Source organism: Natator depressus, chromosome 1 (genome assembly GCF_965152275.1).
Source record: "Natator depressus isolate rNatDep1 chromosome 1, rNatDep2.hap1, whole genome shotgun sequence".
In the NCBI taxonomy this organism is placed as follows: Eukaryota; Metazoa; Chordata; order Testudines; family Cheloniidae; genus Natator; species Natator depressus.
This window is the reverse complement of record NC_134234.1, coordinates 194,819,955-194,847,153: the sequence shown is the minus strand read 5'-3', so window position 1 is coordinate 194,847,153 and position 27,199 is coordinate 194,819,955. Positions and strand designations below refer to the sequence as shown.

The following is a 27,199-nucleotide window of genomic DNA, read 5'->3' as shown; positions in this document are numbered from 1 at the left end:
ACCACTGTCAATATATCCATTCTCCTTCTCCAAATTACAAGCCTGTTTCAAATCAGAGCGTGCACCTTCCAGGCATGTTTTTGTGGGCAACTCTCCATTGTTATTGACAGTTGATGCACTCAGCAGCAATGAATTTGAATTAGGACACACATTTTCCTTGCCACTCTCCAGGCTCTGTGACATTGGGCATCTCTGTAATGGAAAGATTAAAAGAAACCTCGTTTAAAATAGATTACTAAGGATTGGCTTATATATAAGCAGTGCCTAGGGCTGCATTGGGTTGGATTGTTTTTTTTGCTAATTTGGCAGGGAGTGTTTGAAACTACAGCCCCTTTGCCTCTTTTTGACAGATCATTGTGGGACTATCTGCTTGGCAGTCTGCTCTAACGTACATCTGTCCTGTCTGGTTGGGCGCTCCCCCCAGTTTGGAGTGTCTGTACATGGAATATGAAGAGGATGATGACATTTCCTTTGCAAAATGGATGAGCAGTTTCTGGGGTCACAGCTTGATTGATGAGAATGAGAAAGAGGGTAGAGGCTACAGGAAACGACAGACGCGAGCCTTTAGTGAAAGGAGAGCCTCCCTTCCAGTAAGAAGTGTGTGTGTGTGTGTGTGTGTGTGTGTGTGTTGTGGGGAGGGCAGGGATAAGTGCCTCATCAAGGGTCTGATCTTGCGATACTGTGGTGATGAGTGTGCTACACATTACTGAGTAAATGCAATTCCTATTGGCTACATTGGGAGGTGTGGGTGCTCAGCATCTCTCAGCATCAGGCTCCTGGTGCCTTTATAATGAAAGAAAGAAAGTTAGCTCCGTGCCAGAAAAACAATTAAAGTATCTCAACTGGATGAGCAAAATGTTTTCACTCCTTAAAAGTTTAAGCCATAGGGGAAGTTAGGAGGTGTATATGGGCTGTGCTCACAGCATAAGGGAATGGATGTGCTTTAATTATTAATTGAATGAGGATGAGTTCTGTGAAAGAGGATGAAGGGAAAGTGAGGGGGTTTAGGGTTATTTCCTGATGGGTTTGGTCCTGGAAGATAGGATTAGGTTATCTCAGGTTTCAGAGGGGTAGCCGTTTTAGTCTGTATCAGCAAAAACAACGAGGAATCCTTGTGGCACCTTAGAGGCTAACAAATTTATTTGGGCATAAGCTTTTGTGGGCTAAAACCCACTTCATCAGATGCATGGAGTGAAAAATACAGTAGGCAGGTATATATATTACAGCACATGAAAAGAGGGGAGATGCCTTACCAAGTGCGGGGTCAGTGCTAACGAGGCCAATTCAATCAGGGTGGATGTCGCCCATTCCCAACAGTTGACAAGAAGGTGTGAGTATCAACAGAGGGAAAATTACTTTTTGTAGTGACCCAGCCACCCCAGTCTTTATTCAGGCCTAATTTGATGGTGTCAAGTTTGCAAATTAATTCCAGTTCTGCAGTTTCTTGTTGAAGTCTCTAAGGTGCCACAAGGATTCCTCGTTGTTTTTAGATTATCTCAGATTCTGCTCAAGCTTCGGTGGGTGAGCTATTGTATAGATCCTTTGTTGTTTAAGATTTATTTTTAATGTAACTTTTTACACAGAAATTAAATGACTAATTGTTGGAAAACGCATGACAGGAATGCAGCCAAGGATTAAGCCCATGTGGAAGGAGTATTCCAGAAAGATTTCTGTCCAGGACCCCCTACTTCACTGCTTTTGCTTAGCCATCTCATGTTCTTCTTCTTGTAGGGAACAAACCTGCTCCCTTTTTTGGGCAAAACTCCCACTGACTTCAATGGAAGACTTTCCTGAGTAAGGAGTGCAAAATTGCACTTACAAAAAAAAAAGACAGTAATCTCCTAAAACACTGCAGTATGGCTAGTGTGGGCTAACACACCTTTTTATAAGGGTGAGCCAGCACAGAAATCTGTAGTATAATTATGTAAAATATGTTATCAATTTAAGACCCTGATCCTGCAAAGCCTTAAGCACCTGAGTAACTTTGCACACATGAGCAGTCCCACTGACTTCAAAGAGACTACTCTAATATGTAAAGTGATGTAGGTGCCTATATCTTTGCAGGATCAGGGTCTAATTCTGTAACTATTCTGAATCAGACAAGTCTGACCCTGCTATCCTTGGCACCACCTGTCTGCGTGTATAACTTCTCCTTGAGGTCAGACTAGATGATCATAATGGTACCTTCTGGTCTTAAAATATATGAATCATTTAAATGAAAGATGCTAAAATATAACAAAGCTTACTATTGTATTGTGGAGATCCAGCTATTTTTGCAAGCAATTTTCTGCATTTACCCCTTATGGAGACTATATTACCTTGCTGAATTTCATCCACCCAAGCTGAATCCTTGGTTCCTTTTCTCTGACGTATATTATGCTGTGGGGGTTTTCATTGTTAGAATAGGTTTTCTTTTTTAAAAACACTCTACTTTGGTACTTTAGTCAAGTTCAGGAGACAGGTTAAAGCTGCAACACAGATTCACCAGTTTTGAACTGTCCAGTCAAGTTCATTCTTGGGCCAGATCCTGGGATGGAGCTATGCTGAGAGAATTCTCCACCTTAGGGTGTGACCCGGAATGTATTTATATAACCATAGGTTTAACACAACCTTTCCTAGTACATTAAAAATTTGTCAATTTTGCTCCCTGTGGGTTTTGTCTCTCTCAGAACAGTATACATAGGAGTCACACATCATACTTAAAGTTAAACATGTGCTTAAGTACTTTGCTGAATAGAGCTGGTTTCCTGAATCAGAGGTGCCTGGAGTATTTTCTAGATCCCTGTGCTTTTGCAGTAAAGAGAGAGAGGACTGGGATTTTTCCCAGAGGCCACAATAACCAATCAATGAGAACTGTGCTGTTAACTTCAATGGGACTTGGAGTTGCCACTTCTAGTAGTGTCCTTGGATAAATTAATCTCAATTCAGTGGAGTTAGGATACATTTCACCTGTTTTGTTTCTCAGTCTCAGAACAATATATATTATTTGAGAATAGAAATTTCTGACCTAGAAACCTGACCAATTTGCAGTGAACAGGGTTGAAAAATGAAGCCTGTGATCTGTTTCTAAAAATGATCCAAACAGTGGCACTTGTAGTTTCTTAGAATCCTCTCCTTTAGCCATTTCATGCATTCACTGTGTGCCATAATCTCCTATGGCAGTCCTGCCATTGCATGCACATGGTCATTTATGCAATGGGCAATACAAGATATCTATGTCTATCCATGTATGGACCAAGATTTGTAAAACAACTCCCACTGCTAACTGCTATAAGAAAATAAATAATAATTTTCACTTTTCATGTCAGGATCCTAGTATACTTCATAGACATTAATGAGATGAACCTCACAACATGTCTCTATGTATTATTATCATTCCCATTTTGCAGAGAGGAAGCTGAGTCATGGGATAAGAGGGAAGGGCCTCCCATGGATTGGTAACTGGTTAAAAGATAGGAAACAAAGGGTAGGAATAAATGGTCAGTTTTCAGAAAGGAGAGAGGTAAATAGTGGTGTCCCCCAGGGGTCTATACTGGGACCAGTCCTATTTAACATATTAATGAATGATCTGGAAAAAGGGGTAAACAGTGAGATGGCAAAGTTTGCAGATGATACAAAACTACTCAAGATAGTTAAGTCCCAGGCAGACTGCGAAGAGCCTCTAAAGGATCTCTCAGAACCGGGTGAATGGGCAACAAAATGGCAGATGAAATTCAGTGTTGATAAATGCAAAGTAATGCACATTGGAAAACATAATCCCAACTATATATATAAAATGATGGGGTCTAAATTAGCTGCTACCTCTCAGGAAAGAGATCTTGGAGTCATTGTGGATAGTTTTATGAAAACATCTGTTCAATTTGCAGCGGCTGTCAAAAAAGCTAACAGAATGTTAGGCATTATTAAGAAAGGGATAGATAATAAGATAGAAAATACCACGGTACGCCCACATCTTGAATACTGCGTGCAGATGTGATCACCACATCTCAGAAAAGATATATTGGAATTGGAAAAGCTTCAGAAAAGGGCAACAGAAATTACTAGGGGTATGGAGCGGTTTCTGTATGAGGAGAGATTAATAAGACTGGGACTTTTCAGCTTGGAAAAGAGACAAATAAGGGGGGGATATGATAGAATTCTATAAAATCATGACTGGTGTGGAGAAAGTAAATAAGGAAGTGTTATTTACTCCTCAGAGCACAAGAACTAGGGGTCACCAAATGAAATTAATAGGCAGCAGATTTGAAATAAACAAAAGGAAGTATTTTTTCACACAACGCACAGTCAACCTGTGGAACTCCTTGTGAAGACCAAGACTATAATAGAGTTCAAAAAAGATTTAGATAAGTTCATGGAGGATAGCTCTATCAATGGTTATTAGCCAGGATAGTCAGGAATTGTGTCCCTAGCCTCTGTTTGCCAGAAGCTGGGAATGGGTGACAGGGGATGGATCACTTGATAAGTACCTTTGCTGTTCATTCCCTCTGGGGCACCTGGCATTGGCCACTGTTGGAAGACAGAATACTGGGCTAGATGGACCTTGGGTCTGACCCAGTATGGCCATTCTTATGAGGCACATAGAGCTTAAGTGTTCAGTGTCACTCAGTGGGTCATTAGCAGATTTGGGAACAGAACTCAGGAATCCTGGCTCCCACGCCCTGCTCTAACTATTAGGCCTTACCACCTGACTAAAATCTATGCTGCCACTCCTTCCCAAAAAATCTTAGTTGGATACCATGGCATACGCTTGCCTGTACACATGAGTCAGTGCTACACATGAGAACTGCCATCAGAAATTCTAGAGATCTGTTTCAAATCCTTTGATTAACTCAGTGACCACTGCAAACTTTAAATACAGTGGGTTATGATGCCTTGCTGAAGGTCCTGAAATCAGCAGCTGTGATCTTTTTTTACACATTTTACTATCATTTATCATCCATCATTAAATATAATCCAGCTCAGGCCAAATTCCTTTTGCTGAAGCATTTTATGCATGTGTCACATATGCAAAGACAATTAGTCCCCTCAGTGTCAGACACAAATGAGACATGTGCCCTGTTCTGGGCATTTGCAAATTTATCTCCTCAGGTTCTCTGAGTGGAAAACTGAGTTATGTGGAAGGCAGAAAAGGAAAGAGGGTTTATTTCTATATAAACATGTTCACTTTCCAGAAGACATTGCTACTCACAGAGATGAATTTGATAAGCAAGCAACATAAGTGCAAGGCTAGAAATCATAGAAATGTAGGGCTAGAAAGGACTTCAAGAGGTCATCTACTCCACCCCCTGCACCAAGGCAAGACCAAGTAAATCTAGACCATCCCTGACCATACCCTATTCTTAAAATCCTCCAATGGTGAACACTCTACAATCTCCCTTAGAAGCTTATTCCAGTACTTAACTATTATTATAACGACATTTTTTTCTAATATCTAACAAAAACTGCCTTGCTGCAGATTAAGCCACTTATTTTTTGTCCTATCTTCAGTGGACACAGAAAACAATTGATCATGGTCTTCTTTATAACAGCCCTTAACATATTTGAAGATGTTATCAGATGGGTCTTCTTTTCTCAAGACTAACCATGCCCAGTTTTTTTAACATTTCCTTACAGGTCAGGTTTGCTGGGTTGCTGCTGTTGAAATTACTGACACTTTATCTATGGCAGTGGTTCTCAGCCTGCAGGCTGTGGGCCGCTTGCACCCCAATCAACACACAGTTGCGGCCCATGTGACATCATCAGGGCCGCACAGGTAGTATATATATATAGTGTGTGGACGCGGCCCACATAGCACATGGAGAGCTGCATATGCGGCCCACAATGGAAAATAGGCTGAGAACCACTGATCTATGGAGAAGCAAAACCAAGTCAGGCTGAAGGTTTGCCTATCACCACCCTATTAAAGAAGACAAACCTGATTCTAGGCTCAAACCATTTTCAGGCACAGAATGCTTGGTTATGAGGTTCTTCAAGGGAAAGAAAGGAATGGACAGATAGTTCTAGATTCTGAATGTCTGATGTGCTGGGGCCTACATGCTCCAAATCTACTGTGATTCTTGAGTAGGCCTCAACAAACAATCAACAGTAACATTGGTACAGTGAAGAGCAACTCTGTCTATGGGAGCTGAGGGAGCTTAGTGCCTCAGAGCATGAATAGTTTTCTTCAACAAAAATCTGTGGCTTATAAAAGGAAAAACATTTTATATTCTGGGCTATCCCGTCCGCATAAATCCTGCTTGTGATGACTGGTGCTCACTGGAGGCATCACCTAGTGGATAGGCGGTCAGACCTTTAGTTGCCACATCTCTACTCTTTCCCCCAGACCACCTCCATGCCTGGTGTCAGTCTGTCTTCTCTTTGTTTGGGGTGGAGTTGACCCTGGAGTCACAACAATATGATTATATAGATTGGTATTTAATATGGCCCTGACTCAGTGATCTGCATCTAGGCCTACTCAGTGATCTTTAATGCGGCCTATTCAATGATCTGCTCTGAGGCAGATACACATTTCTGAGGAAGACCTGTTCCTTAGCTGGAGCAATTGTCACGTCTAATATGTGCTTTTCAGTCTGTCTCTTGCTTTAGACCTTATTCTATAATTCCACATTGTGAATGCAAATTTTAAAAATGTGTTAATCAAAATATAGAATATTTTCAAATACTATACAGAAAGAATGATAGAATATAATCCTGGATCTCAAAAGTCCTCCTGTTTTTGCCCAAATCTCCCAAGAATAGTAATTGATGCACACATTGACCCAGGAAATAGACTCAAAAGCTATAGTTTTGTTCAGCTTAACATAGTATGTTTACTTTTCCCCCAAACTTAATTGATTGCTTTGATGTACTTTTAAACCATAATACAATATGACTTAACAATAAATACAGCCATATCGACCTGTTTGAAACAGCTATGCTTCAAAGTAAAAATAGTTTGACCAGAATCATTACAGCTTTTCTCAAAAGTGATTGTACTGGTGCTTACTGAAGGAAGTTATGTTTGGAAATGAGAACTGAGAGGATACAGTACAAGATGAATAGCCCTGAGAGCAAGGTGGTTCCATCTGTAGTAAAAATGTGGGGAAAGGGTAAAGATTTGCAGAATTCTACTGCAAAAGTGGGATGTACAAGTTAACAATTAGCAGGCCAGTAAGTCACAAGAAAAATCTATATAACAAGATTCCAAGAATGTCACTCTATGTGTCGCTCTGAAACCTGTTATGTCTATCAAGTCAGTGTGAAATGACTGAAGCAGCTACAAGCATGGATGAGAGCTCTTTTTGTTCACAATATCACCAGGTTCAATCATCACCAGGTTTCATGGTCTGTTAGCATCAAATTTTCAAGTTCTCAGCCATTTTTATTTAACAAATTACGCCCTTTTGATGTACAGCTACAGTGAGGCATGAATCTATGACATGCCAAGAGTCTTAGACCATTGTGATATCAGAGGTAACTCAACCAATCACCACCCTTCCTCTACAGTTTCATTGGATGTATGAGGGAGACTGCACAGATGGTGGATTACATGGTCCAAAAGCCACACCTGTGTGTCCAACTGCCACGCGCACAATCCAACACAAATATCCCTACACAACCTTAAGCCAGACACAAATCAATGCAATCACCCACACAACACAACCAGCGTACACAATAAACCCAAACACATATAGCGCCTCACTGCAGCACCTACCCCTCATTTGCCACCTGCACAAATTTACACATCTTTCTCTGCACAACAACACAATCAGCACACACAATAACCCCAAACATCACTCTGAAGCCTAAAATGTGTTTTGGGTTAGTGTGAAGCTATGGAAAGAACTACGCATGGTTGAGAATATCACCATGTTCAATTGTCACTGGGATTCACAGTCTGTTACTGTCCAATTTTTAAGTTCTCAACCCTTTTGAGTTTGACACACTGACTTTACTAATTACACATGGGCTTCAGCTTGGGATTTTAATTACTGCCAGTGTGTGTAAATCGAAACAACCAATTAAAAAGTCAAAATCCATGTATACGGGACTGTCATATCTTGATGAAAAATGCATAGCTCTGTCTTGCTTCAAATATGGCAGTATCTGGGCCTGCACAAATGTAAATGTCAGCGAGATTATTTAATTATTTATTTATTTTAGGTCCCTTGGAGTCTGAGTGAAGTCCACCCACTCCCTGCATTGTTAAATATCCACTGAAACTGGTTCATGCCACGCTGGTACACTGATTTCTGCAGGCAACCAGTTATTGCTCCCAAGAACAGCCATAATGTGCGAGGTGCTTTCTGTAGTAAGGTCCGTTATTTGTCTAGGATACAGGCTGTTGTAGTTTGGCTTTTCACTGACTCTTCCTGTGTTCAGATAGACCACACCAACATTTGTGGGTTTTATGGATATTTTCTGGGTCTCATGTTTGGGACCATTTTTGTATTGTATGTCAGTATGGATGCTCCCAGTAGGTTTAGCTTTGCGCTACTGCTGCTAATAAGAGAGACCTGAAGATCTTTGCAAATAACAGTACCATTATTAGTGCATCAGACCCAGAATGCACAATTCATAAATTCAGTGGGTGTAAGAAATCAGAGAGGTGAGCCTCATAGGTTCTGTCATGACTCCAAGAGCTAGAGTCATGTTTCGGAGAGGAGAAGGAGGTAAATCACTGGAGTAGGATTAGCCAGAGGCAGCAGATATCAGATTAGGGCCTAATTTTAAGAGGCACAGAACACCGGATGTAGTCAATGGGAGCTGCAGGTGCTCAGCGTATAAGAAAATCAGGCTCCCAATGCCTGTGTGTATATGGGGAATAGGGGAGAGTGAGCTCCACAGTGGCCGTTGCTAGACCATTGCTCTGCAACTGCTTACGAGCACACAGAGGAGTGGGAAAATCAGGTTATGGCCAAGGCCTCAGCCATGCCTGCTCTGGAGCAGAAAGTGCTTCCAGCCCGATTGTGTACCCTCCTGGCTGGGTGCTGCGTGGGATCACTGTGTGGAAAAGGAAGACTGTGCATTAAGGCTGTGGATAATGCACAAGCCCCATTCAGAAAATAGACCTCATATTTAATGCTCTTTCTCATCTTTTCTTAGAATATATTTCTAGACTGTGAGACAGATCCTCAGCTAGTATAAATAAGTGCAGCTTCCTTGAAGTCAATGGAGCTACTCTGATTTACAGCAGCCAAGGATCTGGCTCCAACTTCAGAAAGACACTGTTGACTATTTCGAAGGCTACATAATACTTAGTACTTAGACGTCACTTCAATCTCCTTTACAAACATTGAATTAATCCTCACAACATCCTTGTGAGGCAGGTCAGTAAATGTTATCTTCTTTGGACAGCTGAGGAAACTGAGCTACAGAGAGCCCAAATTTTTCAAACTTGGGTGTCTAAACGTAAGGCACCTAAACTAAGGCTACATCCATGCTGTGAGCTAGCAGTTTGACTCCCAGTTCACATAGACATACTCGCACAAGCTCTCATCAAGCCGGCAAACTAAAAATACTAGTGTAGCCTCAGTAACACAGGTTCAGGCAGGTTTGTGCACGAGGCGGCCAGCCCATGCTACCCTCGCTGCCCATGCTACCATGGCTATGTTATTGGTTTTAGTGTGCTAACGCAATGGGAGCTAGCACGAGTATGTCTACACAAGCTGGGAATCACTCCCTGAGCTCACAGATAGATGTAGCCACAGTGCCCTGATTTTTAGAGGTGCTGAGCAGCCCCAATTGCAGCTGGAGTCAATGGAAGCAGAGAGTGCTCAGCACCTCTATTAATTAGGATATTTATTTGAATGCCTAAGTTTAGGAATTCACAATTGAAAAAATGGAATAAAGGGCAAATTCTGCTCCAGTCTCTGTGGAGGGTCCCTTGGCAGGGTGGTTCACGGCACAGGGCAGTCAGGCTACAAGAGGCTGTACGGTGTCCTTCATTCATTCTGTAGCAGAGTTTGATGTACATAAAGGCCGCTCTGCTTTTATATGTAGTACTGAACAGTGACCTCTTCTATTGCAGGCCAAGCTTTCGTCCATCCATATGACAAGACTTCATGCATCTACCAAAACCCCATCTTCAAGCCACTTGAGGGGCTGCAAGGAATTTCAAGAGGGCCAAGATGTTAAATGCCATTGTCACATGAAGGCATGCAAAATATCCTCACCAGATGGCTCAGGTTCAACAAGTAGATCAGACTCGATCCAGGAATTTTCAGAATCCTTTGAGAAGCAACTGCATTTCAAAATCAAGCGCTCAGTTTCTTTGGTAGGTAACCACCGTTACAGGGTGCTTAGTCCACATAAGAAACAATGAGCCAAATTCATCCCGTTGACTTCAATGGGGATATACCAAGGATGCATTTGGATTAGTCTCTGAAATGAGGCAGTTTGTACTGTAGCACAAACAGGCTTAGTTTGATAATATATTATTAGCTTGAACACCTTTAATGTAGTGCAGTTCTCTATACCAGTTGCTGGTGGTATTCCAAAATAAGGCAACTAGCTGGCCTGGACTGACCATGGCAGTAAGATGTTTTAAATGGATTCTCCAGCTGTGGCGATGAAGTGTTACAATATTAAAATGTTCCTGCTTTTTACAGCTGGCCAGGTAGCTGCCCACCTTAGGTGTGAAACTCTTTCCTCTTTCACATTGCTATTGACCTGTTTAACCAGATGGAGTGTTGCTCATAACACTCTCAACCTGAAGCATAGGCATTTTACTATATTTTCTGCTTTTCTTGTCTTGATGACACACCTAGTTTCTGACTTTGCTGTCTTATAGTTCCGTTTCCCAGGATTTAACACATATTCTCCTGCTTTAACTATCATAAACATGGAGAGAGAATAATACATTTTAGCATTTTTTATTTTCAAGGCCTTTCATAAGAGGAACACAGTCAACTGGGAGAATAACATGAGGGGGAAAGGAGAGCTGGTTGTATTTTAAAGAATCCTTATTGAGGTTACAGGAACAAACCATCCCGATGTGTAGAAAGAATGGTAAATATGGCAGGCACAGGGCAGTCAAGCTTAACAGTGAAATCCTTGCTGATCTTAAACACAAAAAAGAAGCTTTCAAGAAGTGGAGGATTGGACAAATGACCAGGGAGGAGTATAAAAATATTGCACAGGCATGCAGGAGTGAAATCAGGAAGGCCACATCACACTTGGAGTTGCAGCTAGCAAGAGCTGTTAAGAGTAACAAGAAGGGTTTCTTCAGGTATGTTAGCAACAAGAAGAAAATCAAGGAAAGTGGGGGCCCCTTACTGAATGAGGGAGGCAACCTAGTGACAGAGGATGTGGAAGAAGCTAATGTACTCAATGCTTTTTTTGCCTCTGTCTTCACGAACAAGGTCAGCTCCCAGACTACTGCACTGGGCAGCACAGCATGGGGAGGAGGTGACCAGCCCTCTGTGGAGAAAGAAGTGGTTCGGGACTATTTAGAAAAGCTGGACGAGCACAAGTCCATGGGGCCGGATGCACTGCATCCGAGAGTGCTAAAGGAGTTGGCGGATGTGACTGCAGAGCCATTGGCCATTATCTTTGAAAACTCATGGTGATCGGGGGAGGTCCCGGACGACTGGAAAAAGGCTAATGTAGTGCCCATCTTTAAAAAAGGGAAGAAGGAGAATCCGGGGAACTACAGGCCAGTCAGCCTCACCTCAGGCCCTGGAAAAATCATGGAGCAGGTCCTCAAGGAATCAATTCTGAAGCACTTAGAGGAGAGGAAAGTGATCAGGAACAGTCAGCATGGATTCACCAAGGGCAAGTCATGCCTGACTAATCTAATTGCCTTCTATCATGAGATAACTGGTGCTGTGGATGAGGGGAAAGCAGTGGACATGTTATTCCTTGACTTTAGCAAAGCTTTTGATATGGTCTCCCACAGTATTCTTGCCAGCAAGTTAAAGAAGTATGGGCTAGATGAATGGACTGTAAGGTGGATAGAAAGCTGGCTAGATTGTTGGGCTCAATGGGTAGTGATCAATGGCTCCATGTCTAGTTGGCAGCCGGTATCAAGCAGAGTGCCCCAAGGGTCGGTCCTGGGGCCGGTTTTGTTCAATATCTTCATTAATGATCTGAAGGATGGCGTGGACTGCACCCTGAGCAAGTTTGCAGATGACACTAAACTGGGAGGAGTGGTAGATACGCTGGAGGGTAGGGATAGGATACAGAGGGACCTAGACAAATTAGAGGATTGGGCCAAAAGAAATCTGATGAGGTTCAACAAGGACAGGTGCAGAGTCCTGCACTTTGGATGGAAGAATCCCATGCACTGCTACAGACTAGGGACCGAATGGCTAGGCAGCAGTTCTGCGGAAAAGGACCTAGGGGTGACAGTGGACAAGAAGCTGGACATGAGTCAACAGTGTGCCCTTGTTGCCAAGAAGGCTAACAGCATTTTGGGCTGTTTCAGTAGGGGCATTGCCAGCAGATCGAGGGACGTGATCGTTCCCCTCTATTCGACATTGGTGAGGCCTCATTTGGAGTACTGTGTCCGGTTTTGGGCCCCACACTACAAGAAGGATGTGGAAAAATTGGAAAGTGTCCAACGGAGGGTAACAAAAATGATTAGGGGGCTGGAACACATGACTTATGAGGAGAGGCTGAGGGAACTTGGATTATTTAGTCTGCAGAAGAGAAGAATGAGGGGGGATTTGATAGCTGCTTTCAACTACCTGAAAGGGGGTTCCAAAGAGGATGGATCTAGACTGTTCTGAGTGGTAGCAGATGACAGGACAAGGAGTAATGGTCTCAAGTTGCAGTGGGGGAGGTTTAGGTTGGATATTAGGAAAAACTTTTTCACTAGAAGGGTGGTGAAGCACTGGAATGTGTTACCTAGGGAGGTGGTTGAATCTCCTTCCTTTGAGGTTTTTAAGGTCAGGCTTGACAAAGCCCTGGCTGGGATGATTTAGTTGGGGATTGGTCCTGCTTTGAGCAGGGGGTTGGACTACATGACCTCCTGAGGTCCCTTCCAACCCTGATATTCTATGATTTTATGAACTTGAATCACACTGCCTGGAAAGGTTTTACTTATTGTTGCAAGTGAAACTTAAGATTACTAGAACTGAATAAACAGAGGGGAAAATATTTCTCTCTTATTTTCCAATTTGTTTACTTTGCATTTAACAATACTTTGTGTATAGTCATTTTCAGCTGTCTGTGTGAGTCTTTCATACAGCAGTATGGGAGAGAAAATCTTCTTTACAAGGAGATGTGATTGTAAAACCACAAAAAATTGGTAGATGGACTCTGGAGCAGATCCAAAACCTGAAATGACTTTTAACTCTTTGTTATTTTTTGTTTTGCTAGATTTCAGGTTGATTCTGTTTTAGCAAGGCATTTAAGCGGGTGTCTTAAGCATGAGACTTCAATAGGACTACTCCCATTCATTACATTCAGTGGGCCCACTCACATGCTTCAGGATTAGGCACCTGCTTATATAAGTTGCTGAATTCAGCCCCAAAGAGACGAGATTGCTACCCTATTTCTTTCATAGACAAAAGCGATTTTAAAAGCACTGATTAAATTTCCAAGTTGTGAATTCTTAGGGTCAGATCCTCTTCTGGCATTAATTTGCAAAGCTCCATTAAAGTAAATTTGGCCACACTGGTTTACACCAGCTGATCTGTAGTTTTAAAAAAGTTGTAAAATATCCTTTATTTTGATGACTTAATATAAAGTGGAGTATGGTACATGGAGGAGAAAGGGCTGGCAGTGGGGAACAATATTGGCCAGATTCTGACTGGCTTTGAGTGGTGGGACAGAGAGGAGATATGTCATAAATGTCCTTCGCTTTGCTTGTGCTCCCAGGCAGGAACCAGACACAAAATCACAGTCCTTTGACTCCCTGAACACAAGGACTGCTCCAGGCTCATGAAGATGACAGTTATCATGAGGATGATAATTACAGTGTATAAGACTATTCTTATAACTTTATGTGCACCTCTGTAACCTTTTTTTCCCCTGTAACCTCTTTTTTCCCTCAGAATTTATTTAATTTAGGACCTTGCACTGTCCCTTTCGCTTTTCTCCACATAACTATTCTGATTTCTTTATTGTTTATAAGAGTTGCCTGTGGCTAGATAGTCTGTAAGTGCATGATACAGTTTGGATAAATGTACTGCATATAATACACAAAGCTCTCACTTCTGACTGTACTTTAGAAGGAAACCAGAATGTGTGTAGATAACAGTAGTGTTTCCATGGGGTGTAACTGGGGTATACTTTGGTTCATCTTTCAGGCAGCCCGATCCTTCAAGGTGCTATGTACGTTCAAAGCCCCTTGAAGCCAGCGCGAGTTGAAGGTGTTCAGCACCTTGCAGTATTGGACGTTAGGTATCCAAAATATGAGAAAAAAGAAAAGGAGTACTTGTGGCACCTTAGAGACTAACACATTTATTTGAGCATAAGCTTTCGTGAGCTACAGCTCCCTTCATCGGATGCATGCAGTGGAAAATACAGTGGGGAGATTTTATATACACAGAGAACATGAAACAATGGGTGTTACCATACACACTGTAAGGAAAGTGATCAGGTAAGGTGAGCTATTACCAGCAAGAGAGAAAAAAAACCTTTTGTAGTGATAATCAAGGTGGGCCATTTCCAGCAGTTGACAAGAACATGTGAAGAACAGTAGGGGGTGGAAATAAACATGGGGAAATAGTTTTACTTTGTGTAATGACCCATCCACTCCCAGTCTTTATTCAAGCCTAATATAATGGTGTCCAGTTTGCAAATTAATTCCAATTCAGCAGTGTCTCGTTTGAGTCTGTTTTTGAAGTTCTTTTGTTGAAGAATTGTGATTTTTAGGTCTGTAATCGAGTGACCAGAGAGATTGAAGTGTTCTCCGACTGGTTTTTGAATGTTATAATTCTTGACGTCTGATTTGTGTCCATTTATTCTTTTACGTAGAGATTGTCCGGTTTGGCCAATGTACATGGCAGAGGGGCATTGCTGGCACATGATGGCATATATCACATTGGTAGATGTGCAGGTGAACGAGCCTCTGATAGTGTGGCTGATGTGATTAGGACCTATGATAGCGTCCCATGAATAGATATGTGGACACAGTTGGCAATGGGGTTTGTTGCAAGGATAGGTTCCTGCTTCAGGTTGGGGGGATGTCTGTAAGCAAGGACAGGCCAGTCCTTGCTTACAGACAGCCCCCCAACTTGAAGCAAATACTCTCCAGCCACCACACAGCAAAAACACTAACCAAGGAACCTATCCTTGCAACAAAGCCCGTTGCCAACTGTGTCCACATATCTATTCAGGGGACACCATCATAGGGCCTAATCACATCAGCCACACTATCAGAGGCTCGTTCACCTGCACAGCTACCAATGTGATATATGCCATCATGTGCCAGCAATGGCCCTCTACCATGTACATTGGCCAAACTGGACAGTCTCTACGTAGAAGAATAAATGGACACAAATCAGACGTCAAGAATTATAACATTCAAAAACCAGTTGGAGAACACTTCAATCTCTCTGGTCACTCGATTACTGACCTAAAAGTCACAATTCTTCAACAAAAGAACTTCAAAAACAGACTCAAACGAGACACTGCTGAATTGGAATTAATTTGCAAACTGGACACTATTATATTAGGCTTGAATAAAAACTGGGAGTGGATGGGTCATTACACAAAGTAAAACTATTTCCCCATGCTTATTTCCCCCCCCCCCGCCCCGCCCCCATTATTCTCACCTTCTTGTCAACTGCTGGAAATGGCCCACCTTGATTATCACTACAAAAGGTTTTTTTTCTCTCCTGCTGGTAATAGCTCACCTTACCTGATCATTCTCCTTACAGTGTGTATGGTAACACCCATTGTTTCATGTTCTCTGTGTATATAAAATCTCCTCACTGTATTTTCCACTGCATGCATCCGATGAAGAGAGCTGTAGGTCACGAAAACTTATGCTCAAATAAATTTGTTAGTCTCTAAGGTGCCACAAGTACTCCTTTTCTTTTTGCGGATACAGACTAACATGGCTGCTACTCTGAAACCTGTCAAAATATAGAGAGAATTTGAGAGTGCACTTGAACTTGGATTTCAAGTTTAGCCGTGAGAATTCCTATTTCTTTGAACACTATAAAAGTCCTTCAGGTGGCATTCAATCCATCCTTTACAGTGCAACACAGGAAAGATACATGGGAAAGAGGTAATCCTATTCAACCTCATTCTTAATGTATCGCTTCCCTCTTGAAAGTTGCATTGATAACAGCTTATCAACACCGTCAACACCTGTGTTTGGGGAGGTCTTCAGAACCAACAGAGAACATCATCAAGGAATGTGGAGGCTTCATTACAACCTGGATCAAGTGAGAGAGTAGCAAGACAGAGGCTGGTGTGAAATCCCAGGGCTCCTCCTCCCTCATGGCCCTTCAGATGGGTGATCCCAGCCTGTAAGTGTGCAGCATACCAAAGTTATAGGGGCACACATGTTGCACCCTGCTGGGTTTTAGGGTGACTACTCTGGGGCCATGAGTTTGAGACAGTCATTTTAATGCTGATTTGTCACAGGTAGGTGACCAGAATTTTTATAATATCTTTTTGATTAAATAAATTATGAGTTTTTGTCACTCTTTCGGGGATTTGTTTCTAATTTTCTCCATTCTATTTTCCTTTCAGCAACCTGAGGGCATGCAGGAGAGGAGAGCAAGGCTGTACATGTCCAAGAGCAGATCTCACAAGAAAGAGGGAGGGAAGAGGGAGCCAAAGAAAGAGCAGAAGGCAGAAGAAAGGCCAGAGATTCCTGCTGGAAAACAAAGCAAATAGCTTCCATCCTAAGCAGGAATTAAAAAGAGAGATTTCTGCATAAAAGGTTACAGTGTTTTGGAGCCATTTACTGAAAGAGTAAAGTGAGTTTTGTCATTTTGTGTTGATTAGAAGGAAGAGGCCAGTTAGCTGAAGTAAAGTAAACCCTAATTTTTAAAATAAAATGATTACAGTGATACCTTTGAAGCTGTGTTTCTATTGTCCTCTTTTTACTTTCTCCATTAGAAGCATGACACTTTAAGGAGAGTGGGTGCCTAGCTGGATCAAGGTTTAAGTGAGCCCTGCATCATTTTAATCTGGATTTCAGTCAGATTTAGATTTAGCACAGCAGTGGACATGCTCATTTAAAGGAGAATGCACACAGGTTGCAGAGCCTTGCAAAATCACGTGTAACCCACTTCTTTTCAATTTTTGTTAAAAATTGGAAACTGAGCCCAGCCTTATCAAGAGGTTTGAGAAAGAAAAACGTCACACAAACTGCCAAGCATTGCATAGCTCTGACAGTTGGTTTGGTTTGTCTTGTAAATGAAACATTTATTTCTTTAACCACCCCCAAAACATTTATTGAAGAATATATCACTGGCTCTGTTTAAATCCAGGCTCGCTGCCGCCCCTCCCCTCCCTGTTATACTTCATTGCTTCATCCCACCACATTTCCTTACCCTTTACTATCCCTCCGTGTTACCCTCCACCTCATCTCTTCCCACCATGCCCCCAATGTCAACTTCCGCACCCGTGAACTAATGTGCCCTCCCACTTCTACCTCCCATGCCTCACCCCTTATCTACCTCAATCTCTCTTGTGCTGGTCCCCCCTGCCCCATTTACTGTCTCACTTACCCAGTCCACACTTCCTGTGAACCCTCGTTGTCTCATTTCTGACTTTACCTCTCTTATACCCCTGTAATCCAAAGAATTCCCCAATAAAACCAGACAGATGGCCTTCCCAACTATCCCTCACCAATCTGTGTTCTTCAGGGAGGTTGCCAAGAGAGAACACTGCTCCCACAATCCAACAAAGCAGGAATGTTCAGCAGAAGGGTAGCAGCACTTTACCCTTACCACTTGTTCCCCTTCCATGATTAGTGTCTTTGCCAAATGAAAGGAGCTGGGCTTCTGGTCTGCCTTTTGTAAGCAGGGCCTAGAGAAGCCCCATCTCCCAAGGTGTGAAGTTCCCTGTACTCCGGGGAAAGTCCCACCAAATATGGACAAGATTTCCTTCTGGGCACAGGAAAAATATGCCCAGGTGATGGGACTTCCCTCAGCAGAGGAAAAAAAAAGAACTAGATAAGTTCATGGAGGATAGGTCCATCAATGGCTATTAGCCAGGATGGTCAGGGATGGTGTCCCTATTCTCTGTTTGCCAGAAGCTGGGAATGGGCAACGGGTTGGATCACTTGATGATTACCTGTTCTGTTCATTCTCTCTGGGGCACCTGGCATTGACCACTGTCACAAGACAGGATACAAGGCTAGATGGACCTTTGGTCTGACCCAGTATGGCCATTCTTATGTTCTTATGTAACGCTCCCCATTATGGGAAGGGCTTCCCTAGGTCTTGCCTACAGAAAACAGGGACTGGGTAACACTATTAAGGAAGATGAAAGGCTAATGACACTACAGGGAAGAGTAAAAAAAATGTTGGTTGTCCTAAATGTGATTTTTCCATGATTAGCAAAAATCTTGTCACTTTAAAGCAAAGTAGAGCCTTAATTTTGAATTTCCAAACTTTTAAAAGTTTAGGTTGTCTGTAAAGCTTTTCAAAAACTTAGCTCCATCTTAATTCCTTTTTTGTTTGGGAGTATAAAAAAGGTTATTGACCTGTAGTTAGTGTCTGTTAAATGTTTTTCCTTTGTATCAAATGTTATAAAATTAATAAACACAAATGAAAGAACTAAAGATGTGCTCATTTATAGTTGTCATTAGTGGATTCCTTTCAGGTTCAAACTGGAATTTCACACAGTCCTTCTGTCATACAAAACTGCCACGCTGATGCAATTTTCTTTAACTAAAATTTAAAAATTATATTACACAAGAATTTAGGATAGACGCTGTCACAGCTACTGGGTGAGCTATGATTTGGACCCCTTTGCAGTCCCTGTTGAGTGTACCCCTCAGGTGGCAGGCTTCACCTCTCTCAGGGGTAGAAACCTGCAGTTCAGCCACTCTTAGACTGGCTCTCTGGGTTGCAGTCCCCCCTGTTTCCCAACCATGTTAATGTGACAGGGCCAGCTCTGTTTGGCACCTGCAAGAAACTTCCCTCCAGGAGCATGAGACCAGTGGCTGATTAAAATTATTCAAAACAGCTTCTTCTTCCAAACCAATGTCTTGTCATTTGTCTTTGACCAAATAAACAATCAGAAAAAAAGGTTAAAGGCCTATAGGCCGGGTCTTACCCAAAGCTTAATTATGAATTGCAAATTGAAGTAGATGTGGGAAGCTGATCTGGAAAAAAACAAGTCATGTGTTCCCTCAAAATACTCATAAACAACTGATATCGATGAACTGAGCTAATTTTAAAGCAAAGGCCTCTACCACTGGAGCTAATGAAGAACTAGCTAGCTGCAGGAGTAGGTGTTTTAGCTTCTCTGTGGGGCAGTGACTGAAGGGTGACATCACACATGTGTCTATGCACATTTTAAAGCCAGTACACTACACCTCCCCTGGCTCACTGGGGATAGGTTATGTCTATTAAAATAATTTCCTCTGCTGTGTTTCCTGACACCTGAGACTGACTTGTATACTCTCCTCTGGGAAGTGAATCCAGGGGTACACAGATAAATTCTTCTGTAATAGGCATCTCAATAGCAGGATCCATCCGTAACAAGACGATTATCAAGAGGACTATCAAAGATGATTTTCCATCCGTAACAAGAAGACTATCAAACCAGTTTACAGTGTCACTACCCACGCTTTTAGGTTTGTGAATGTTCAGCGTCCCAGCAGAGTAAAAATACCCTGATGCTTCTGATGTATTGTTTAATCAAAGCATGGTTTTGAGGATGGATCAAAGTTCAGCTACATATATCTATAATTAAATGTAACAGCTGACAAGGACAGCATGAAACCATTGATGCATTTATTTATACACTAGCAACACATTCTAAGAAAAAGGGGGAAATCGGTAACAGAAAATCAAAACCAAACAACTCAGAGCCACTATATACATAAAAATAGAATATGAAATAAACACAACAAAAGAAAAAGCTAATATTAAATATGCAAACATACAAATGAATACATTTTGCATTTGTTCTCAGATGTATGAAATAATACTGATGGACGCCCATGCCAGGCTCTGGGTGCTCTCAATGCACACACATTGCATACAGTCTCTAGATATATTCATATAGACTGCCTAAAATTATCCACTAAGAAAACCAGTCATAATCACAGGATATGCAATTATCCCATCATCCACCAAAGCCCTGGAAAACAGAGAGGTCTTGTAGCATGTCCAGAAGAATAATACATCCAGGGTTGGGTGGACTAAGCTGAGAAGTGAATTCCAAGAGCCAGGGAACCTTCACAGAGAATCAGTTCCCTTTCTTTAATATTGTGGCCTTGTGTATACTACGGAGGGAGATTGATCTAAGTTACACAACTTCAGCTAATAACGTACGTGAATAACGTACGTGAATAACGTAGCTGAAGTCGATGTACTTAGATCGACTTACCACGGGGTCCACACTAAGCTAGGTGGAGGGAGTTGCTCTCCTGTTGTCTCCCCTTGCGCTTCTTGTTCAGGTGGAGTACAGGAGTCAACGGGAGAGCGATCTGTGGTCGATTTAGCAGGTCTTCACTAGATCCACTAAATCGACCACCAATGTATCGATCGCCGTGTGTCAATCCCCTGGTAAGTGTAGACAAGCCCTGAGGCAGCTCCAGCTTACCCTCTATTTAAATGAATGAGGGAATAAACTCACTCATCGCAGCACACATCACCAAGGATCTGATTTTCATTTACGGTAAGGCTGCTTTACACTGCTTTGGTTATTTACACCCACTTTAAGGCCTTTTAACACTGCCCAGTGCTTAATATGTAACAAAAGAGGTGCCAGCGCTCAAGCAATTAGGCGCTGGGGCTAAGGCAATTTTTTTACTTTCATAACTGACGCCACAAGCCCAGAGGTGCCGGGGCTGTGAACTGCCCAAGAGGTGCTGAGGCTCAGCCCTGGCAAGCCCTGGCACAAATTAAACACTGACACTGCCGGAGTGGTATAACGTGACTTTAGGCAAACAAGAACCAGACCAAAAGTGTGACCTAGCAGAACACAGTCCATCTGGCTCTTTTCCTTCTTACAGACCTTCCTTTGCTAGTCTATAGGAGGATGTACCCACTCTGTGGAACTGATGGGCCAGACTCCACTCTTCCTGCAAGGAAGATCTCTCTGAATCCAGGTCACCAATCATAAGCCCAGTATGACCCCTCCTGAGCGGTAGGCAAATACAGCTTCCCTCAGCAGTGTCTTGTCTCCACTGCCGTGCAGCAAATAGCCAGGAAGAAGTTGTAAAGGGTGGATCATAGCTTTATCCACAACCAGCTAATATGTTTTCAAACATGACTGTCCTTGTCCATGCTAATGGCACGATTGTGCTTAACATCATGATGTTTAAATTTGGTTAGTTAACATATTTTCTAACAAGAAAAGGAGTACTTGTGGCACCTTAGAGACTAACCAATTTATTTGCGCATAAGCTTTCGTGAGCTACAGCTCACTTCATCGGATGCATCGGTGCCACAAGTACTCCTTTTCTTTTTGCGAATACAGACTAACACGGCTGTTACTCTGAAACCCATATTTTCTAACATGATGCATTTTCCCAGTGTAGACAAGAACTTGGAGAAAAGACACAGCTGAGGGATGTATGACAGTTGTACTCAGCAGCAAGGCTATGGAGACCCTCCAGTCCTTCCCACATAGCATGGGGGATCCTAAGCTAACTGAGTTTATTCTACTCATGGGGCTGAAGGTATGAATCAAAGAGAAGCTCTGCTTCTGCTCTGCAGCCCACAGGGAAGGATTCCTGGATGTCTTTCACTCATACGCTTCACCAATGCCTCGCCAAGTTATTCAGGCTGGGTCCTAAGCACAGAATTTGGTCCTTAGGAGATAAATCTTCTCACAGATCTATACAGCAAATCTCAGCTGATATTCTGGGCTCCCTGGATGCACAGAATGCCAGTAAAAGGGCTGCCATGATGGCCTTAAACCTGGTAGATCTGCTCCCTGGAGGCTCTCTCATATGGAGATCCTGGGATAGCAGAGAGCAGCCCTTAATGGTTTCTACAACGGGCAGGAGGGAACCAGCCCAATTAAGGGCAGCCGCAGGATTGGGGTGGTGTGCAAAGGGCATCTTTGTGTCCCTCTCCCCAGCTGTGACAAGTGCTACTCATCCATAGTTGGGGACCTGGCCATTTAAATTAATAGACTTCTTTATGCATGGGATAAATTCAATCCCAGGTCAATAGAACTCAGATCTCAGCTGTAAGGTAAGTAAACATCATATGTAAAGCCACTCTTTGGTCTGCTAACTTATCCAATACAGTCCAGTTACTCAACCACAAGTAGTTCTGGGTTGGAGTCATCCTATGACTGACAGTAATTTATGTTCCTTTGAAGGATGAAGATTCGGATCCATGTGTTATTTGTCATGATGATCTCGAGACTGGCAGTATAGTGGAACTTCACTGCATGCACAGCTTTCACAAAGAGGTACTGCAAGAAACTCAAGGGGCCCTATTCCCTGTCAGTGATAGTTACTTGGAAGAGGAAGGATTCCATATATGACCTTCCACAACAGCAACTAGACTTTGACTGAGCCCCTTTTACTGGTGATTGAGATGGCGGGTGGGGGTGTAGAAGCTGCTGCACTACTTGATGCTCGTCCTACACTGGATGAATTCCTCAGTGCCCAGCTAAGCTGCCTCCATGACAGCTTTGTACTAGAGGAGTGGGACAAAAATTGCCCTAATGCAGGGCCAGATCAGAACATCTGTATCCAGTGTGTATTTGTTCCTGATATCAATTGGTTGAAAAATAATTATAGCAAAAGAATGAAATCTGGAGGTCTCAGCGGAATTGGTACTGGGATAGGGATAAGAGGGTTTAACTTCTAGGCTCTAGTTCAAATCTGTCCCAGGACAGAAGGGGCCAAGCATTGCTATAAATGTTAGATGCTTGGTGTGAAAGAGTTTGGTGGGTTTGGTACAATCTTCAGTGGACAGCTGATCACATGGCAACAACCAGTAGCATAAACGGCACCCTTACTGGCACTCTCAGCAAAGTGACCAAGGATCAAATTAGCCATAGAAAATGTATCATGTCCCTAGAAATGATCTCCCAAGGTGATGTTTTAGGCATAATGGCTGGGAAGCTTGATACTGCTGCTTATATTATACCTCTTCTGTGGATAAACATAGGACCTTAGTCTCAAGAACTGTCAATCTAGCACTAAATTAACTAACTAACTAACTAACTAAATAAAGAGCGAGAGAGAGCTTGAGATCTTATACTCCTGAAAAATTAAAATTGGGTCTGATCCTGATCTTATTGAAATCATTTAAATGAAAGCAGAATTGAGTCCAATAACTGCATTCATGGAGGAACTCATGGAGGATGGGTGAGATCATGGAGGACCAGAGAAGGGGACCTGGGGAATTATAGACCAGTCAGTATAACTTCAATACCTGGAAAGATACTGGAAAAAAATATTAAACAAACCATTTGTAAACACCTAGAGGATAACAGGGTTGCAAGGGATAGCTAACATGGATTTGTCAAGAACAAATCATGCCAAACAAACCTAATTTCTTTCTTTGATAGGGTTACTGGCCTAGTGGATAGGGGGGAAGCAGTAGCCAAAATATATCTTGATTTTCATAATGCTTTTGACACAATCCCACCTGACAGTCTCATAAGCAAACTGTGGAAATGTGGTCTAGATTAAATTACTATAAGGTGGGTGAACAACTGGTTGTAAGACCCTACACAAAGGATAGTTATTGATGGTTCACTGTCAAGCAGGGAGGGTGTATCTAGTAGGGTCCCACAGGGGTGAGTCCTTGGTCCAATACTATTCAATATTTTCGTGAATGACTTGGATAATGGAGTGGATAATATGCTTATAAAATGTGCGAGATGACATCAGGTTGGGAGGAGTTGCATACACTTTGGAGGACAGGATTAGAATTCAAAATGATCTTGAGAAATTGGAGAATTGGTCTGAAATCAAGTAGACAAAATTCAACAAAATTAAGTGTAAAGTACTACACTTAGGAAGGAAAAATCAAATGCACAACTACAAAATGGGGAATAACTGGATAGGTGATAGTACTGTTGGGGGTTATAGCAGATATCAAATTGAACATGGGTCAACAATGTGATGCAGTTGCAAAAAAGGCTAATATCATTCTGGGGTGTACTGACAGGCGTCATATGTAAGATATGGAAAATAATTGTCTCATTCTACTAGGCACTGGTGAGGCCTGAGCTGGAGTATTGTGTCCAAGTCTCTCTGTCACATTTTAGGAAAGATGTGCATAAACTGAAGAGAATCCAGAGGAAAGCAAGAAAAATGTTAAAAGATTTCAAAAACCTCACTTCTGCGGGAAGGTTAAAAAAACTGGGCATGTTTAGTTTTGAGAAAAGAAAACAGAGGGGGGATCCTGATAGCAGTCTTCAAATATGTTAAGGGCTGTTGTAAAGAGGACAGTGATAAATTGTTCTCCATGTCCACTAAAGGTAGGACTTAATCTGCCGCAAAAGAGATAGATATTAGATATTAGGAAAAACTTTCTAACTATAAGGATAGTTAAGCCCTGGAATAGGCTTCCGAAATAGATTGTGGAATCCCCATCACTGGAGGTTTTTAAGAACAGGTTGGACAAACACCTGTCAGGGATGGTCTAGGTTTAGTTGGTCCTGCATCATTGCAGGGGGCTGGACTTGATAAACTCTTGAGGTCCCTTCCAGCTTTATTTTCTATGAGTCACTGAATACATGGGTTTTTATGCTGCATTTTAAAAAAAGGTTAGATCAAAGCTTTGGTCATGTATGGGAATTTACCAATCATCCCTCTCAAAAATCCTGGTAGTTGAGTGTCAGTGCAACAAGTTTGGATTGCTAACTTTCTCTTTCCCATATTCTTTTCCTCCAACAGTGTATCGAAAAGTGGCTGCTAAAGAAACCAACCTGCCCAACTTGTCGCATCCATGTGCTCATGTCAAAGTCTATTTTAGACCTTCATCAACCAGGATGAAAAGGGAGCTCAGAAGGACTCCATAGAGGACTCATTCAAAGCTCCATTTCACTTAGAGAAGAAAAAACAAAAAAGAATTGTCATGCCTTAGATCACAGGGTACAAGGTAGTTATAACAAGTATAGCTTTTTTTAATGTTATAAACCAACTTTAAAGATCAAAAATGACTTAAATGAAAACCAGCTAACACACTCTGCCTGTGCATGCCACTGCAGCATGCGAACGTTTGTGGGAAAAGAGTGAAAAAAATATTTGTTTTTACTATTGTACAGACAACTGTAAATAAAAATCACACATTTGCTACAAAAAGAAATAATTTAATGGTGAATTTCACTCATTTTTGTTAAATGGCTGGATGATATGATTATTGTACAATGGGGGAACTCTTAATTCTCTCAATATGGATTAAAGTGACACACTGGCATGAAGTTAAACATTTATTACAGTGCCACTGAGAGACTCTGGATTGACAGATATTACAATGAAAGCAGGAGCAGTGATGCTGTAATCTTCCATTTTTCTCTAAACTTTCCCCACATTATTCTTTTCAATCTCAGTATATTAATCCTATTCATTTTTTGGGTTCTAGGTTCCCATGGCTATTATGAAAATCAGTTGACTAGTTGGTCGATCAGATCATAGTGCTCTGGGCCAGTTGAAGGACTGATTTAAAAAAAACTTGCTTATGCAGAAGACACTTCAAGAAGATATATCAACAGAATATAATTCCACTAGCAGTGTTTAAATTATGACAGATGTAGTGATACAAAATGAGAAAGGGCAGGAAATTATTGTAACTATAATCATATGCAATTCAAATCTAAGGCTGACTCTCATCTCATGTATCCCATAAAGTCAAATTATGCCCTTGAATGTGCATGCAGGAGTCTCACTGGTGTGGATGTGAGCAGCCCGTGTTGTGGGGCAGAATTTGGCCTGTTGCTTAGGGATTGCAGCATATATTGAGTTGGTCAGTATGGGATATTGCTGGTATGTCTAGAACTGCCCTCCATCTATATTCTCTAGTCACTAAACCATTATGGAAAGCAATTCCCAAGCTATACATCAAATCCCATAGGCCAAATTCTTCCATATCATCACTGATAGATTTGAAATATTGCATTCCCCAAGAATCAGCCCTATTTTCCATGTTGTTTAATGTACTCTCTATATGAGGCCTTCTGGGAAGATTGTTCCTTGACACAGGGCAGAACATCATGAGGAGACTGATAGTATACATCTTGTCCCAGGGTCATTGCACATTTGGTCTCTACTCTGAAAGAATCTTTCAAAGGGTGCAGAAATGGTGTCTGATCCGAGAGGTATCTTACTGAGAATAGGGAATATTTATTTTTTAAGATAGCAGGTTTTCTTCAACAAATACAGAAGAACCTCAATTTTATGAACACCAATCATTTGAACAGTCAGTTATATGAACAATTTTTCCAGACAGAAAAAAACGCCACAAAACAAAAGTTATGTTGATGAAGAATAAGTCAACATTCCTTCACACTCCCATGCCCTCAGTGCATTAGACATCACTTTGCCATGGTTTGAAGGACAAGAAGAAAGCAAGGCATGCACCACACTGCAACTTATGCACCATACTTTTTGTAATCTTGAGATGTTCAATTTTATAAACGTTTTGATTTTATGAACTCTTCAGTCCCCAATTTGTTGATAAAATAGGGGTTCTATTGTACATCTTCAGAAGCAGTTGTTTCTTAAAGCCATCTGCCTTAGCAACACCTTTAAGAAAAAAGAACATTTTCCTACCTGACGATCTAAGTTGAGTATCTGTTGCTTAGTAGATCTATCCATGATTTGTGTGAGAGGGTCACAGTTCTTCTTCTCTTATCAGTCAGGTAGATGGACATTTGGAACTCTGATTTCACTCCACCATCATTCACAGAAAAACTTCATTGCTCATGTTTTCTGGTCACAATATCCTCTCTTAAGAACTAAACACAAAAGGCTATTTTTTGTTGTTGTTCTCTAAAAATATAATAGTTGAAAATCAGAAAAGCTCTTCATATTTTCAAAACAACTCCATTCATGAGAATATGAGAGTGAACTTCCCCTCCCTTGCTTAGTCTGTCACCGTTAATATATTTCAAAATTAAGTTACACTGCACATTAGAACCTTGATTCTGCAAACTC

The 27,199-nt window shown here is 41.8% G+C and overlaps 1 protein-coding gene across 1 annotated transcript; it reads left to right on the top strand.

Annotated features, from left to right (window-relative positions):
- Nucleotides 1-375: 375 nt before the first annotated feature.
- LNP1 (leukemia NUP98 fusion partner 1) lies at nucleotides 376-25,122 on the top strand. The gene is made up of 4 exons (XM_074973333.1): nucleotides 376-590; nucleotides 10,010-10,255; nucleotides 22,402-22,494; nucleotides 24,941-25,122. Exons 1-4 carry the CDS (start codon nucleotides 441-443, stop codon nucleotides 25,037-25,039), a joined length of 588 nt encoding a protein of 195 aa, XP_074829434.1. The 5' UTR covers nucleotides 376-440; the 3' UTR covers nucleotides 25,040-25,122.
- The last annotated feature ends 2,077 nt before the right edge of the window (nucleotides 25,123-27,199 follow it).